Consider the following 18,636-nt stretch of genomic DNA (forward strand, 5'->3'; position numbering starts at 1 on the left):
ACATTGTTAGATGATTTCTGTGCTGTGCTTCATCTGCTAATTCGGAGCGGTTTGTGGTGGTCAACACATGGCAGAGGGTTTTAATTTCACAACTTTGGGAAGTAGTTTGACCTAAGATTGTGTGTACCAAACACAGCAGAGTGAGGGTAAATATCCTAATTTATAAAAAGATCTAGTGCAGTAAAAATAGTATTAGATATCTGGTGCTTTGTGTGTGTGTGTGTGTGTGTGTGTGTGTTTCTTGTTCTTATAAACCAGGGATGATGTTCCCAAAAGCGTCTTTCAACAAAGAAAATTCTTAGTGGTAAAATGAGCATCACATTGAACACTCTCTCTTTCCTTAAAGACCGTTGGCTCTTGTGTTGGACGTGGCCCTGCCTGATTCCTCCTGTCAGTTTAAAACCCTGGTCCATGTCCATGGTCCTGAATCACCTGCAGTTTTCTTGAATGTTCTTCTGGATCACTGAGTATATGTTTTAGTTCCATCAGCATCATGACTTTGCCATAAACCTCATTGTAACTCATTAACATTTTTTTTCTGAAACATTTTAATGAATTGTTTTACTACAAACCTTTCTTGGTGAATAATAACATTTATGCTGCACATGGGAAGTGATTTACATTTTGTGATTGTGTGATTGATGTGGAATGTGTCATATATATTCAAATAGATAGATTTGTAAGTAGATAGATCATGTTATTGATCTCAGAAAGATAATCAAATATTACACCAATGTAGAAGGAAAAATACAAGGTCAGAATAATCTCATAGTTTAACAGAGGTATAAATAAAGTAGAAAATATATGAATGAATGGCTACAGTGTAAAACTGCAACAAAACAGCTACAATGTATAAGAAAATATAAATATTAATACTACAATAACATTTTTAATATAAAATGAATTACAATAAATTATAACATGACTAATATGCAGGTGACAGTGTGGAGATGTTTACATGTACCCACTGACTGATCCAGAACAGCAGTGGGTTTAGTCCCTGAACATCTGTTCAGTTCAAATGAACTTTAAATCTGGATCTCACTCTAATTTCAACCTGAATCATGACCCGTATTCTACCCCTGAACCTGCCCCAGTCATCCACCGAGTTGCACCCCACAGGCTTTTATCAGTCTGAGCGTTTAGATAGAGTACACTGCAGCCGAACACGTTTCTCTGGAGACTAAAGAAAAGCTTTAGTTCTGGCTCTGATCTACACTAATGAGTGAGCTCAACGGTGCATTGTTGGTCTTATGAAGATATGTGCTGTACTAGTATTGGACACACGGGGTCGCTGTAGACCACAGGTTTGAGAACCTGCATTCACGTTACAAAGCTCCTCCTATGGGCGGCTAAAAGCGAACTGCGAGAGAGTCGTCGCGCATTGTTCTGTGTGATGGAGGAAGGTGGAGAAAGAGCGAGGGTTGTGTTCACTCATCATTCGGAATATACCGCTTTTTTCCACAGAAATCTCGCGCACAGAGTGAGGGCGTTTGGATGTATGTGTTTCTGAGTCTTTATGCGTCGCTGTGGCCTTCCACGGACGAATGGAGTCGACGTGGACCGTGATTGTGGCGCTGCTTTGTTTATTGGAGCTGAGCGCCGCGCAGACATCTTACTCCGTGTCGGAGGAGGTGGAGAAGGGCGCTGTGGTGGGAAATCTAGCCAAGGATTTACACCTGAATGTTCAGGAGCTGGAGTCGAGAGCGCTGCGGATTGTAGCGGGACACAGTAAGAGTTTTTTTGATGTGAATGTGAAGACGGGAGCGCTGTTCGTCACCGAGAGAATAGACAGAGAGGAGCTGTGTGGCAGCGCGGCCAAATGCTCCGTCAATATAGAAGCTATACTGAGTAACCCTATGCAGCTCTACAGAATAGAGGTCCACGTTTTAGACGTAAACGATAACGCTCCGACTTTCAGTGATGTTTCACATACATTTAATATCACAGAGTCCGCCTACACAGGGGAGAGGTTCCCTTTACCAGAAGCGACTGATGCAGACTCAGGAATTAATTCAGTTAAAAGCTACAAGCTCAGCCCCAACGAGCATTTCTCTCTGGATGTACAGAGCGGGGGAGAACAGAGTGTATCTGCTGAGTTAGTGCTGCAGAAAGCTTTAGACCGAGAGAAACAGCCCGTGATTCAGCTCACACTCACCACTGTAGACGGAGGGAAACCTCCAAAGTCTGGCACCATGTTAATAGTCATCAATGTGGTGGATGTGAACGATAACACTCCTGTTTTCAGTAAACAACTTTATAAGGTCCGGGTTTCAGAGAATAGTCCAGTCGGCACCACACTGATTACACTCACAGCTACGGATTTAGACGATGGAGTTAATGGAGAAATTGTATATTCTTTATCTGAGCGACGAAGCTCAACACAGTTGTTTAAAATCGACCCCCACAGCGGTGAGATAACAGTCCATGGCCAGTTGGATTATGAGGAAAACGCTGCTTTTGAAATCCGAGCACAAGCCAGTGACCGCGGTCATTCTCCTCGTAGCACACACTGTAAAGTCCTAGTGGAAGTTACTGACGTTAATGATAACGCACCCATCATCTCCGTCACATCTCTAATGAGTTCAGTGAAGGAAGACTCTGCTTTAGGGACGGTGGTGGCTTTAGTGACCGTCACAGATAAAGACAGCGGGAAAAACGGGGTCTCAAAAGTAGAGATATCAGGCTCTGCTCAGTTTAAACTCACATCTTCATACAAGAATTACTATTCTCTGGTAGTAGACGGTCCCTTAGACAGAGAGAGCACCTCTCAGTATGACATCACTATCACAGCCACAGACGAGGGCAGCCCCCCTCTGTCCAGCAGCACCGTCATCACTGTGGAGGTCTCTGATGTGAACGACAACGCGCCGCTCTTTCCAGAGCCCGTCATTAATGTTTATGTGAAGGAGAACGGTCCGGTTGGAGCTGTGATTTCTACAGTCTCTGCTCTGGATCCTGATGTAGGGGAGAACGCCAGAATAACGTATTCATTACTAGAAAGCTCTAGAAGCGCCGCTCCGGTCTCCTCACTGGTCAACATCGACTCTGAGAGCGGACACATCCACACTTTACAGTCCTTTAACTTTGAGGAGATGAAGACGTTTGAGTTCCGAGTGCAGGCCACAGACTCCGGGCTTCCTCCACTGAGCAGTAACGTGAGCGTGCAGGTGTTTGTTCTGGACGAGAACGACAACAGTCCCGGGATCCTGGCGCCCTATTCCGAGCACGGCTCCGTTAACACCGAGAACATTCCCTATTCTGCTGAAGCGGGCTACTTTGTGGCCAAGATCAGGGCCGTGGACGCGGATTCCGGTTACAACGCGCTGCTCTCTTACCACATCTCTGAGCCCAAAGGAAACAAGCTGTTCCGGATCGGGAGCAGCAGCGGGGAGGTCAGGACTAAGAGGAGGATGAGTGACAACGACCTGAAGAGTCACCCGCTGCTCATTGTGGTCAGTGATCACGGAGAGCCCTCGCTGTCCGCCACTGTGTCTATTGATGTTGTGGTGGTGGAGAGCACAGCGGACATCCAGACTCAGTTCAAACATGTTCCGATGAAGGAGGAGAGCTTCTCGGAGTTAAACGTGTATCTGCTGATCGCCATCGTGTCGGTGTCCGTCATCTTCCTGCTGAGCCTCGTCAGTTCAATAGCAGTGAGGTGCTGCAGGACAGACGGCCCTTTCAGCAGGTACAGCCCCCCGGTCATCACCACACACCCTGATGGGAGCTGGTCTTACTCCAAATCTACTCAGCAGTACGACGTGTGTTTCAGCTCCGACACACTGAAGAGTGACGTAGTGGTTTTCCCTGCGCCGTTTCCGCCTGCAGATGCAGAGCTGATCAGTATTAATGGAGGAGACACGTTCACCAGAACCCAGACCCTCCCCAGCTCTGACAAGGTAGGACAGGCCGCGGTTTAAGTGTTCTCACCTTTCAAAGACAGTTTGTAATGTTGGTTAAGTGTTTCTTCATGATTTAAATGCAGTCTCCTGATCAGGATAGAGGCTGTTTCCTTCTTGGAGTCACTGTCCTTGGTTCTGAAAGGACCACTCCCCTCCCATATTCTGCATTTAGGAGCAAACTTGTTTACATGTTCAATCCCTGATATTCTCCTTTTCTTTAGTGGGAATGATTTATGTAACCTGCTCTAAGACAACTAAACCTTTCTATTTCCTTTCAGTACTTGAGCTTCTTTCTTATAACATCTTTAAAACTAGAACTTTGCCTGACTGCAGAACATGTAAACAAAATACATGACTCTGTGTTTGGATCCATGTGATGTGTTGTTTCTATAAGGAATTTGTAGATGATTTTGATCACACAAAGGTTAAGTGGTGGAATGTTCAGAGATCACCATTTTATTGTCAGTGGTGATGCCACAATACACATCTTTCACATAGACACTCATTCACACTACACAAACAGCAATGATGCAGTTTTTGATTTTCCTTGAAAGCTGTGGTTGTCTATTTTTGATGTGGCTGAGAAATGATTTTCATCCTGGTGCTGTCTGTGGTGCTGAAACTATTTGAGGGGGGGTTTACCTTTACATTTCCTTGGCATATTATTTCTCACCTCGTTTTTAGTTGCACTTGTTTTTTGAGACGTTACTCTGCTGTGTGCTGTACCACTCATCTATAAACACATCATACATAGATGAATGGGGAAAGATTATTTACGTCTTACCTATTTGTATATTACAAATTGTTTTACATTTTCGTAAGGTATCATTAGTGGTGAAAACAATTGCCTTATTAATGCGTGGAGAGAATAAAACGAAGAAGAAAAAACAAACAAACAACCCCCCCCCCCCTCTCTCTCTCTCTCTCTCACACACACACACACACACACACACACATACACACACACAAACGTGAGATTGAAAGAAGAAAGTTAAAATAAAGAATAAAGCATTTATAAATAGGATAAAATATAGAAAGAAAAAAAAATTACAAATTTAACGGCGGGGAAAATGAAAATAAAAGAGAAAAAATAAGAAGGGAATGAAAGGAAAAATGGAGATAAAGATCAAGTAAAATATAAATGATGAGAGTAACAGGCCGTGAAGTGCTCGGGCGCAGCCGATCAGCATAAAGGCCGGTATGACGTCATGTGCAGTGTCATTGGTAGCTCGGCCAGTCTCCAGGTTCCACCGTTCAGACCTAAGGAGAATTAGTTTAATGTGAATTATTCTTCATGAACGTTATGAACAGGAGAAATGGCACCGCATTTCTCACTGAGGCAGAGTCTGAACAGCGTTTAGACGGAGGATGTGTCACGTGGTTTGAGCTGTATTAAGCACGTTTGGAGGAGATGAGAAATAATAATAATAAAAAAAAAATCAAGAATACAGAGGCCTAACTGCTGAACGGTTTATGTAAAAATGAGGAGAGCTGGGTTTTGCTGGAGTGTCTCTCTTTAAACAATCACTACATTGTGGCTGATGAATCCGCGCTGAACATCCGGGAACATTCCACACGGTGTCACTAGTGATCCGTGCTTGAATTTTCCCCTTCTCAACACTCCGCCTTTTTCGGGGCTGGGCGTCCGGCTTCGTACTGGGCTTTGTTCAGACGACGCAACAACAGCGAAGAGGTATTTTATCCGCGCTCTTGGAAATGGATTAAACACGGAGCAATGCGCGCGGATTCCAGCGCTGTTTCGCGGACGCTGTGAAAGTGGAATATGGCTGAAATGGAGGATGGAGGAAATGGGTCGTGGCTGGTGTTGTTCGCTGGGCTTTGTTGTCTCTTCGGCGCTGTGAACGGGCAGGTCGTGTACTCCGTGTCGGAGGAGAGTAATCCGGGGACGGCGGTGGGTAATTTAGCCAAAGACCTGAGCCTCAGTGTTCAGGACCTGGAGCCGCGGGGATTCCAGCTGGTCTCGGGACCGAACACGAGGTATTTCGACTTGAATGTGAAGAGTGGGGTTGTTCATGTTAAAGACAGATTAGACCGAGAAGAGCTGTGTGGACGGAGCTCGAAATGCGCCCTGGAGTTAGAGGCTATTGTGAACTCGCCGTTGAACATGTACCGGTTTGAGGTGAATGTGTTAGATATAAACGACCACGCGCCCACATTTCGCTCTCCAAGAAGAGAACTGAACATTTCAGAGTCTGCATTTCTCGGAGATAGGTTCGCGTTACCGAGCGCGCACGACGCTGATGTGGGGAGTAACTCGGTAAAGAGCTACAAGCTCAGCCCCAACGAGCATTTCTCTCTGGATGTACAGAGCGGGGGAGAACAGAGTGTATCTGCTGAGTTAGAGCTGCAGAAAGCTTTAGACCGAGAGAAACAGCCCGTGATTCAGCTCACACTCACCGCTGTAGACGGAGGGAAACCTCCCAGATCCGGGACATTAAATATCAAAGTGAACGTAATGGATGTGAATGATAACACTCCGGTTTGTGACAAATCACTTTATAAAGCCCGGATATCAGAGAATGCACCGCTGGGTACGTCTGTTATCACCGTGCATGCCAGTGATGCGGATGAGGGCCTTAATGGAGACGTCGTGTATTCATTCGTTAATCATGATAACGATGGGTTAGTGGAGTCTTTCGTCATCGACTCTGACAGCGGTGAAATCAGAGTGAAAGGAGAACTCGATCATGAGGTGAACAGCGCGGTAGAAATCCGAGTCCAGGCTAAAGACAAAGGGCCAAATCCCAGATCAGCGTTTTGCAAAATACTGCTTGAGATACTCGATGTTAATGACAATGTTCCAGAAATTTCCATAACATCTCTAGTTAATGTTATTAAAGAAGATTCCCCCGAAGGAACGATGGTGGCTTTGCTTACAGTCAAAGATAAAGATGGAAATAAAAATGGGGCTGCAGTGTTAAAGTTGGAAGGGTCTGAACCATTTGCTTTGCAGAATACTTATAAAAACAGATATTCTTTAACAGTTAAAGGACCTCTAGACAGAGAACAAGTAGCTCAATATAAAATCACTATCACAGCCACAGACGAGGGCAGCCCCCCTCTGTCCAGCAGCACCGTCATCACTGTGGAGGTCTCTGATGTGAACGACAACGCGCCGCTCTTTCCAGAGCCCGTCATTAATGTTTATGTGAAGGAGAACGGTCCGGTTGGAGCTGTGATTTCTACAGTCTCTGCTCTGGATCCTGATGTAGGGGAGAACGCCAGAATAACGTATTCATTACTAGAAAGCTCTAGAAGCGCCGCTCCGGTCTCCTCACTGGTCAACATCGACTCTGAGAGCGGACACATCCACACTTTACAGTCCTTTAACTTTGAGGAGATGAAGACGTTTGAGTTCCGAGTGCAGGCCACAGACTCCGGGCTTCCTCCACTGAGCAGTAACGTGAGCGTGCAGGTGTTTGTTCTGGACGAGAACGACAACAGTCCCGGGATCCTGGCGCCCTATTCCGAGCACGGCTCCGTTAACACCGAGAACATTCCCTATTCTGCTGAAGCGGGCTACTTTGTGGCCAAGATCAGGGCCGTGGACGCGGATTCCGGTTACAACGCGCTGCTCTCTTACCACATCTCTGAGCCCAAAGGAAACAAGCTGTTCCGGATCGGGAGCAGCAGCGGGGAGGTCAGGACTAAGAGGAGGATGAGTGACAATGACCTGAAGAGTCACCCGCTGCTCATTGTGGTCAGTGATCACGGAGAGCCCTCGCTGTCCGCCACTGTGTCTATTGATGTTGTGGTGGTGGAGAGCACAGCGGACATCCAGACTCAGTTCAAACATGTTCCGATGAAGGAGGAGAGCTTCTCGGAGTTAAACGTGTATCTGCTGATCGCCATCGTGTCGGTGTCCGTCATCTTCCTGCTGAGCCTCGTCAGTTCAATAGCAGTGAGGTGCTGCAGGACAGACGGCCCTTTCAGCAGGTACAGCCCCCCGGTCATCACCACACACCCTGATGGGAGCTGGTCTTACTCCAAATCTACTCAGCAGTACGACGTGTGTTTCAGCTCCGACACACTGAAGAGTGACGTAGTGGTTTTCCCTGCGCCGTTTCCACCTGCAGATGCAGAGCTGATCAGTATTAATGGAGGAGACACGTTCACCAGAACCCAGACCCTCCCCAGCTCTGACAAGGTAGGACAGGCCACAGTTTGTGTTCTCACTTTATAAAAGAAGGTTGCAATGTCGTATAGGGTCTTCATTTTTTTAAAGCAGCGTTGTGAAAGCGGTAGAGTTTTTTTTTTTTCCATTCATGTAACTGTCCGTGGTTCTGAAAGGGCTTCTCTGTCCACTGTAATTTGGAGCAAAACATTCATTTTTTTTTCCATTCAAGGTGTTTTCCTTTGCTTTGAGTTGAGAGTGATGAAATTTTGAACATCCCCTACCCTCCACATTTTCTAACCAGCACAACAACATTTTCAGGAATGAAATACTGTAGCAAACATCTGAGCTGGTCCAGAGCTTCTGTTTGATAGAACTCAGCAACTCTGAGCTTTAGTGCCACTTTTAATGATACTTACTTCTTCCAGGAACAGAAATACCCACTTTAGAATATCACATGTAAACTTTTATTAAGTGATGCTATGCTCCAGTTATTTAAATATGTGGATATCAATAAACTGCAGTCTGTAGATTGTAGTGTATTATTTTCACATCTGTGATGATGTGAATACAAACATTCAGTAAGTAGGTCACATTGAAATGGCAATGCTGTGGACAGGCCCCTAAACAAACACTTTCTCTAAACTAGTTTGTTACAGCTCTGATTAAATGAATACATTACTGACTCATGATGAGAGTTATATGGAAGAAGGTTGTTTGATGACAGGTTTAGATTGGATACACAAATGGAAACAAAATACATAAATCTAGAAAATGTATAGACAACCATTGTAGTAATAAAAAAGTGTAACGGTGAGATCGAGCTCTGTGTAATATCACTGTTAACTGAGGGATTATCTAAACTCAGTGGTTATCCATGTCTGTCCACACTGGGATTTGAAAATAAGGGAAATGTTATGGTGCTCTGCCCTGATCTAACTATACACCTTATATTTCCACACGCGTACACACAGAGAATCCTGAGGCAACTGCTTGCTTTAAAACATCACTGCTGTATGGACTGGGTTAGTGTTCAGAAATAGACACTCGGCCTAAAGTGAAATACTCTTAACAAACCTGCATTATCAATGACAACAGAAAAGGCATATATTCAGTACTTAGTAGTTAATTTATCTTTTACTGCATTTAGGATTTGTACACAACCCTTAGGCATGTTTCAGCTGTGATTCTGAGAGAGGAGGCTGCTGATAGGTGAGACAGTATGTTGGAGAGTGTTGGGGAAAATGGATGGGAGCGATACGGCTGAGAGAGGGATTTGGTAAGAGTGATAGTGAGAGATGGATACATGGATTTATTTATTTTTTTGTTGTTGTTTAATGTCTTTGCCCAGCGTTGTTTTACGTACGGTCATAAAACATCGCAAAACGTCCAATCAAACAGGTGGCAGTTTCTGATTGTCGTCAACTCAATCGCCATTGTTTTAAATATTATAAACACAGGAGATTAACAGGGAGGGTTTAGAACATTGGGAGAAAGGGGTAAAATAAGGAGAATCCCGGGAAAAACGGGAGAGTCGACAGGTTCGTAAACAGCGTCTCTAAATGAGCGGTTATTAAAAGTAGAAACAGAAATAAACAACTCCTTACAGTGTTCACGTGGGAAGAAGGTGAAACAAACACAACGCAGCAGTTCTGTTTTATGGACGTTAAACCAACATTGTGACTGTATTTATAATATCCAGTTTCATTGTCTCTGCTGGTATCCTAGCAACTGCGTGTGCGCGTGCGCAGCGCGAGGAATAGCGCAAAGCTATGTTTTTTAATCAATTAATACATTACACAATATTTTATAAATGAGTACTTATATATAGTTTTATAAATGTTCATATTTTAAACAATAACCAGGGCAAATATTTATATTTCTGGCTAATTTTCAGTAAAAATATAACGGTCGTGTCCTCAAACTTCCGGTCGGTTGCTAATTGCTGGACACTGCTGTAAAATAACAGACTTGACTTCATGTTCATGTGATGGAGAGTGTGGACTTACTCTCCTGACTGAGACTTTTGTACAGATGTGAATTATAAAGTTGGTCGAACACAGATATTACAGAGCTCTAAAGACACTGATGTAATACAGTTAAACGGCCGCGTGGGGTCGCTCTAGACCACGGCTGTGAGAAACAGCGCTGTAATATCTAGCCCCTCCTCTTGGGTGGTTATTGGAGATGAAGAAAGAGTCTCAGTGCTTTGTTCGCTCAGCGCGGAACGGTGGTCTCCGGGACGGTGGTGTGTTTCTCCGGGACCCGGGATATTGGGAATATGCCTCTGGAAGCGCTCCTCGTTTGATGGAGGTGTGTGGATGCGGTTCTCTCTGAGCTGCTCTTCGCTGAAATGGCCGGGTCTGCGCTGCGGGAGAGGCCCGGGCTCTGGGGCGTCGCGCTGCTTTGTTTATTGGAGCTGAGCGCCGCGCAGACATCTTACTCCGTGTCGGAGGAGGTGGAGAAGGGCGCTGTGGTGGGAAATCTAGCCAAGGATTTACACCTGAATGTTCAGGAGCTGGAGTCGAGAGCGCTGCGGATTGTAGCGGGACACAGTAAGAGGTTTTTTGATGTGAATGTGAAGACGGGAGCGCTGTTCGTCACCGAGAGAATAGACAGAGAGGAGCTGTGTGGCAGCGCGGCCAAATGCTCCGTCAATATAGAAGCTATACTGAGTAACCCTATGCAGCTCCACAGAATAGAGGTCCACGTTTTAGACGTAAACGATAACGCTCCGACTTTCCCGGAAACACTATATACTGTTAATATTTCTGAATTAGCATATCCAGGAGAACGATTTCCTTTACCAGTAGCACACGATGCAGATTTAGGCAGTAATTCAGTTAAAAGCTACAAGCTCAGCCCCAACGAGCATTTCTCTCTGGATGTACAGAGCGGGGGAGAACAGAGTGTATCTGCTGAGTTAGTGCTGCAGAAAGCTTTAGACCGAGAGAAACAGCCCGTGATTCAGCTCACACTCACCGCTGTAGACGGAGGGAAACCTCCAAAGTCTGGTACACTGCAGATAAAGGTGAATGTCGAAGATGTGAATGATAATATTCCAGCATTTAGTAAATCTCTTTATAAAGTGCGTGTGTCTGAGAACAGTCCAGTGGGCAGCACTGTCATTAAACTGGAAGCTACAGACTTAGATGAAGGTGTGAACGGGGAACTGGTTTATTCAATTACAGCAGGAGGGAGTTCAAAGATCTCTGATCAGTTCACTATAGACTCAGTGAGTGGAGAGATGACAATAAAGGGAAACCTGGACCATGAGGAAAATGCAGCATATGAGATACGTGCTCAAGCTCGGGACAAAGGCACTCCCTCCCGTGTCACACACTGTAAAGTCCTGGTTGAAGTTCTGGACGTGAATGACAATGCTCCAGAGATCACAGTGTCGTCTGTGATGAGTCCTGTTAGAGAGGACTCTGCTGTAGGGACAGTGGTAGCATTAGTCACAGTCTCAGACAGAGACAGTGGAAACAACGGAGAAGCCAAGGCCTCTGTGTCTGGTTCTGTTCCCTTTAAGCTGAAACCATCCTATAAAAATTATTACTCTCTAGTAGTAGACGGTCCCTTAGACAGAGAGAGCACCTCTCAGTACAGTGTCACTATCGCAGCCACAGACGAGGGCAGCCCCCCTCTGTCCAGCAGCACCGTCATCACTGTGGAGGTCTCTGATGTGAACGACAACGCGCCGCTCTTTCCAGAGCCCGTCATTAATGTTTATGTGAAGGAGAACGGTCCGGTTGGAGCTGTGATTTCTACAGTCTCTGCTCTGGATCCTGACGTAGGGGAGAACGCCAGAATAACGTATTCATTACTAGAAAACTCTAGAAGCGCCGCTCCGGTCTCCTCACTGGTCAACATCGACTCTGAGAGCGGACACATCCACACTTTACAGTCCTTTAACTTTGAGGAGATGAAGACGTTTGAGTTCCGAGTGCAGGCCACAGACTCCGGGCTTCCTCCACTGAGCAGTAACGTGAGCGTGCAGGTGTTTGTTCTGGACGAGAACGACAACAGTCCCGGGATCCTGGCGCCCTATTCCGAGCACGGCTCCGTTAACACCGAGAACATTCCCTATTCTGCTGAAGCGGGCTACTTTGTGGCCAAGATCAGGGCCGTGGACGCGGATTCCGGTTACAACGCGCTGCTCTCTTACCACATCTCTGAGCCCAAAGGAAACAAGCTGTTCCGGATCGGGAGCAGCAGCGGGGAGGTCAGGACTAAGAGGAGGATGAGTGACAACGACCTGAAGAGTCACCCGCTGCTCATTGTGGTCAGTGATCACGGAGAGCCCTCGCTGTCCGCCACTGTGTCTATTGATGTTGTGGTGGTGGAGAGCACAGCGGACATCCAGACTCAGTTCAAACATGTTCCGATGAAGGAGGAGAGCTTCTCGGAGTTAAACGTGTATCTGCTGATCGCCATCGTGTCGGTGTCCGTCATCTTCCTGCTGAGCCTCGTCAGTTCAATAGCAGTGAGGTGCTGCAGGACAGACGGCCCTTTCAGCAGGTACAGCCCCCCGGTCATCACCACACACCCTGATGGGAGCTGGTCTTACTCCAAATCTACTCAGCAGTACGACGTGTGTTTCAGCTCCGACACACTGAAGAGTGACGTAGTGGTTTTCCCTGCGCCGTTTCCGCCTGCAGATGCAGAGCTGATCAGTATTAATGGAGGAGACACGTTCACCAGAACCCAGACCCTCCCCAGCTCTGACAAGGTAGGACAGGCCACAGTTTGTGTTCTCACTTTATAAAAGAAGGTTGCAATGTCGTATAGGGTCTTCATTTTTTTAAAGCAGCGTTGTGAAAGCGGTAGAGGTTTTTTTTTTCCATTTATGTAACTGTCCGTGGTTCTGAAAGGGCTTCTTTGTCCACTGTAATTTGGAGCAAAACATTCATTTTTTTTCCATTCAAGGTGTTTTCCTTTGCTTTGAGTTGAGAGTGATGAAATTTTGAACATCCCCTACCCTCCACATTTTCTAACCAGCACAACAACATTTTCAGGAATGAAATACTGTAGCAAACATCTGAGCTGGTCCAGAGCTTCTGTTTGATAGAACTCAGCAACTCTGAGCTTTAGTGCCACTTTTAATGATACTTACTTCTTCCAGGAACAGAAATACCCACTTTAGAATATCACATGTAAACTTTTATTAAGTGATGCTATGCTCCAGTTAATTAAATATGTGGATATCAATAAACTGCAATCTGTAGATTGTAGTGTATTATTTTCACATCTGTGATGATGTGAATACAAACATTCAGTAAGTAGGTCACATTGAAATGGCAATGCTGTGGACAGGCCCCTAAACAAACACTTTCTCTAAACAAGTTTGCTACAGCTCTGATTAAATGAATACATTACTGACTCATGATGAGAGTTATATGGAAGAAGGTTGTTTGATGACAGGTTTACATTGGATACACAAATGGAAACAAAATACATAAATCTAGAAAATGTATAGACAACCATTGTAGTAATAAAAAAGTGTAACGGTGAGATCGAGCTCTGTGTAATATCACTGTTAACTGGGGGATTATCTAAACTCAGTGGTTATCCATGTCTGTCCACACTGGGATTTGAAAATAAGGGAAATGTTATGGTGCTCTGCCCTGATCTAACTATACACATACACCTTATATTTCCACACGCGTACACACAGAGAATCCTGAGGCAACTGCTTGCTTTAAAACATCACTGCAGTATGGACTGGGTTAGTGTTCAGAAATAGACACTCGGCCTAAAGTGAAATACTCTTAACAAACCTGCATTATCAATGACAACAGAAAAGGCATGTATTCCGTACTTAGTAGTTCATTTATCTTTTACTGCATTCAGGATTTGTACACAACCCTTAGGCATGTTTCAGCTGTGATTCTGAGAGAGGAGGCTGCTGATAGGTGAGACAGTATGTTGGAGAGTGTTTGGGAAAATGGATGGCAGAGATACGGCTGAGAGAGGGACTTGGTAAGAGTGATAGTGAGAGAGGGATACATGGATTTAGTTTTTTGTTGTTGTTTAATGTCTTTGCCCAGCGTTGTTTTACGTACGGTCATAAAACATCCCAAAACGTCCAATCAAACAGGTGGTAGTTTTTGATTTCCATCAACACAATCGCCATTGTTTTAAATATTATAAACACAGGGGATTAACAGGGAGGGTTTAGAACAGCGGGAGAAAGAGGTAAAATAAGGAGAATCCCGGGAAAACCGGAGGGTCGACAGGTCCGTGAACAGCGTCTCTAAATGAGCGGTTATTAAAAGTAGAAACAGAAATAAACAACTCCTTACAGTGTTCACGTGGGAAGAAGGTGAAACAAACACAACGCAGCAGTTCTGTTTTATGGACGTTAAACCAACATTGTGACTGTATTTATAATATCCAGTGTCATTGTCTCTGCTGGTATCCTAGCAACTGTGTGTGCGCGTGCGCAGCGCGAGGAATAGCGCAAAGCTATGTTTTTTTAATCAATTAATAAATTACACAATACTTTATAAATGAGTACTTATATATAGTTTTATAAATGTTCATATTTTAAACAATAACCAGGGCAAATATTTATATTTCTGGCTAATTTTCAGTAAAAATATAACGGTCATGTCCTCAAACTTCCGGTCGGTTGCTAATTGCTGGACACTGCTGTAAAATAACAGACTTGACTTCATGTTCATGTGATGGAGAGTGTGGACTTACTCTCCTGACTGAGACTTTTGTACAGATGTGAATTATGAAGTTGGTCGAACACAGATATTACAGAGCTCTAAAGACACTGATGTAATACAGTTAAACGGCCGCGTGGGGTCGCTCTAGACCACGGCTGTGGGAAACAGCGCTGTAATATCTAGCCCCTCCTCTTGGGTGGTTATTGGAGATGAAGAAAGAGTCTCAGTGCTTTGTTCGCTCAGCGCGGAACGGTGGTCTCCGGGACGGTGGTGTGTTTCTCCGGGACCCGGGATATTGGGAATATGCCTCTGGAAGCGCTCCTCGTTTGATGGAGGTGTGTGGATGCGGTTCTCTCTGAGCTGCTCTTCGCTGAAATGGCCGGGTCTGCGCTGCGGGAGAGGCCCGGGCTCTGGGGCGTCGCGCTGCTTTGTTTATTGGAGCTGAGCGCCGCGCAGACATCTTACTCCGTGTCGGAGGAGGTGGAGAAGGGCGCTGTGGTGGGAAATCTAGCCAAGGATTTACACCTGAATGTTCAGGAGCTGGAGTCGAGAGCGCTGCGGATTGTAGCGGGACACAGTAAGAGGTTTTTTGATGTGAATGTGAAGACGGGAGCGCTGTTCGTCACCGAGAGAATAGACAGAGAGGAGCTGTGTGGTAAAGCGCTGAAGTGTTCAGTAAATTTAGAAGCTATACTGAGTAACCCTATGCAGCTCCACAGAATAGAGGTCCACGTGTTAGACGTAAACGATAACGCTCCATATTTCCATAGAAAATCACACAATATTAATATTACAGAGTCAGCATATGCTGGAGAAAGATTTCCGTTGCCAGTAGCAAACGATGCGGACGTAGGGGTTAATTCTGTAAAATCCTACAAGCTCAGCCCCAACGAGCATTTCTCTCTGGATGTACAGAGCGGGGGAGAACAGAGTGTATCTGCTGAGTTAGTGCTGCAGAAAGCTTTAGACCGAGAGAAACAGCCCGTGATTCAGCTCACACTCACCGCTGTAGACGGAGGGAAACCTCCAAAGTCTGGCACCATGTTAATAGTCATCAATGTGGTGGATGTGAACGATAACACTCCTGTTTTCAGTAAACAACTTTATAAGGTCCGGGTTTCAGAGAATAGTCCAGTCGGCACCACACTGATTACACTCACAGCTACGGATTTAGACGATGGAGTTAATGGAGAAATTGTGTATACGTTAATAGAACAAGGTGCCTCGTCCTCATCAGGGCTGTTTAAGATCGACCCCCACAGCGGTGAGATAACAGTCCAGGGCCAGTTGGATTATGAGGAAAACGCTGCTTTTGAAATCCGAGCACAAGCCAGTGACCGCGGTCATTCTCCTCGTAGCACACACTGTAAAGTCCTAGTGGAAGTTACTGACGTTAATGATAACGCACCCATCATCTCCGTCACATCTCTAATGAGTTCAGTGAAGGAAGACTCTGCTTTAGGGATGGTGGTGGCTTTAGTGACCGTCACAGATAAAGACAGCGGGAAAAACGGGGTCTCAAAAGTAGAGATATCAGGCTCTGCTCAGTTTAAACTCACATCTTCATACAAGAATTACTATTCTCTAGTAGTAGACGGTCCCTTAGACAGAGAGAGCACCTCTCAGTATGACATCACTATCACAGCCACAGATGAGGGCAGCCCCCCTCTGTCCAGCAGCACCGTCATCACTGTGGAGGTCTCTGATGTGAACGACAACGCGCCGCTCTTTCCAGAGCCCGTCATTAATGTTTATGTGAAGGAGAACGGTCCGGTTGGAGCTGTGATTTCTACAGTTTCAGCTCTGGATCCTGATGTAGGGGAGAACGCCAGAATAACGTATTCATTACTAGAAAGCTCTAGAAGCGCCGCTCCGGTCTCCTCACTGGTCAACATCGACTCTGAGAGCGGACACATCCACACTTTACAGTCCTTTAACTTTGAGGAGATGAAGACGTTTGAGTTCCGAGTGCAGGCCACAGACTCCGGGCTTCCTCCACTGAGCAGTAACGTGAGCGTGCAGGTGTTTGTTCTGGACGAGAACGACAACAGTCCCGGGATCCTGGCGCCCTATTCCGAGCACGGCTCCGTTAACACAGAGAACATTCCCTATTCTGCTGAAGCGGGCTACTTTGTGGCCAAGATCAGGGCCGTGGACGCGGATTCCGGTTACAACGCGCTGCTCTCTTACCACATCTCTGAGCCCAAAGGAAACAAGCTGTTCCGGATCGGGAGCAGCAGCGGGGAGGTCAGGACTAAGAGGAGGATGAGTGACAACGACCTGAAGAGTCACCCGCTGCTCATTGTGGTCAGTGATCACGGAGAGCCCTCGCTGTCCGCCACTGTGTCTATTGATGTTGTGGTGGTGGAGAGCACAGCGGACATCCAGACTCAGTTCAAACATGTTCCGATGAAGGAGGAGAGCTTCTCGGAGTTAAACGTGTATCTGCTGATCGCCATCGTGTCGGTGTCCGTCATCTTCCTGCTGAGCCTCGTCAGTTCAATAGCAGTGAGGTGCTGCAGGACAGACGGCCCTTTCAGCAGGTACAGCCCCCCGGTCATCACCACACACCCTGATGGGAGCTGGTCTTACTCCAAATCTACTCAGGAGTACGACGTGTGTTTCAGCTCCGACACACTGAAGAGTGACGTAGTGGTTTTCCCTGCGCCGTTTCCACCTGCAGATGCAGAGCTGATCAGTATTAATGGAGGAGACACGTTCACCAGAACCCAGACCCTCCCCAGCTCTGACAAGGTAATGTGGGGTTCTGATTTAGCACTTTCTGAACTTTACATTACAAGTTTTTTTCACTTTCAGTGGCTTTGGAAATGTTTGCACACATTCTTCTATGTCCTGTTTCCAGTTTTGCGTCTTGTATTTGCTGTCCGTGGTCCTGAAATCTTTTTTGTCCTCTGTTTTAAAGAGCTATGTGCTTGTGTGCAAAATCATTACTCAAAATGGTTCTGGAGGCAGTGCTAACTTTGAGGCAGAGTGAATGTATTAGTTACAAGCCAAAGGACAGGGATGCACCTAATTACCACACAGCAGAGATTTCCAAACACTTAGCCATAAACCAGTAAATCTCCGCCACACTCCACACTGCCAAAAAAGACTTTGGGAGAAATTAAAAATGTATATTGTTTCCCTGTATAGAGGATAATGTAACGGCCTCTGAGGAAACTTCAGGACGTTATAATGCTCTGTTTCCTCTGAGGCAGAGTCTAAGACACAGTTGGAGAGCACATGATTGCTGCCTTTGAGGAAGCAGGGGCATTAGTGAGTATCACTCTGCAGCTCTTTTAGAGACAGCAGTCATGTACTTCTTCAGAATTTTTTTTTTTTTAATATCAACATGATACAGAATTAATTCACAGCGCTCTGAGAAGATTTAATGGTAACACTTTTATTTCTCTTATCTCTGTTTAGGGAACACAATGTGTTCAGTCATTAAATTAAATTCTAGAGAGTATTTTTTTGTTTTAGAAAAGCATGAAAGAAAAACATTCTTGTGGTGTTTTCTTCTTTTTCTTACCTGGTATATTGATTGTGATATGACACACTGCATTTCCTTTGCTCAAATATTTGTACTGGCCCCACGTTGTGATGGACGTTTTTTCTGATACGTCACCAGAGCTCCGATTGACTCTCTTTCACTTTTAAAGACCTTTATGTGCAACAGACACTGATTATGACGTGTTCACTTATGTGGAGATGGCGGTGCGTGTCTTCTACACCGTTTTGAGTTGAGGTGGGGGTATCAGTTGAATGAAGTATCTGCAGGCAAAAATAAATATTATTACATATTATTGCTGGAGAACGAGAGCAGCGGAGAAAAAAGACGCGCCTCGACTCGAGTTAAACACAATCACAGAAACCATGTAGCCTTTTACTGTTTGTTATTCTTTATTTATTTATGAAT

General features: G+C 45.4%; 2 protein-coding genes across 2 annotated transcripts; both read left to right on the forward strand.

The window, feature by feature from the left end:
• The first annotated feature begins 1,511 nt into the window (after positions 1 to 1,511).
• LOC136684410 (uncharacterized) lies at positions 1,512 to 8,109 on the forward strand. Its single transcript, XM_066659168.1, has 2 exons — positions 1,512 to 3,902; positions 5,683 to 8,109. Exons 1-2 carry the CDS (start codon positions 1,548 to 1,550, stop codon positions 8,107 to 8,109), a joined length of 4,782 nt encoding a protein of 1,593 aa, XP_066515265.1. The 5' UTR covers positions 1,512 to 1,547.
• Positions 8,110 to 10,222: 2,113 nt separating this feature from the next.
• LOC136684411 (uncharacterized) lies at positions 10,223 to 17,712 on the forward strand. Its single transcript, XM_066659169.1, has 4 exons — positions 10,223 to 12,772; positions 13,894 to 13,955; positions 15,053 to 17,471; positions 17,641 to 17,712. Exons 1-4 carry the CDS (start codon positions 10,394 to 10,396, stop codon positions 17,710 to 17,712), a joined length of 4,932 nt encoding a protein of 1,643 aa, XP_066515266.1. The 5' UTR covers positions 10,223 to 10,393.
• Positions 17,713 to 18,636: the final 924 nt, after the last annotated feature.

Source organism: Hoplias malabaricus, unplaced genomic scaffold (genome assembly GCF_029633855.1).
Source record: "Hoplias malabaricus isolate fHopMal1 unplaced genomic scaffold, fHopMal1.hap1 scaffold_175, whole genome shotgun sequence".
Classification (NCBI taxonomy): Eukaryota; Metazoa; Chordata; class Actinopteri; order Characiformes; family Erythrinidae; genus Hoplias; species Hoplias malabaricus.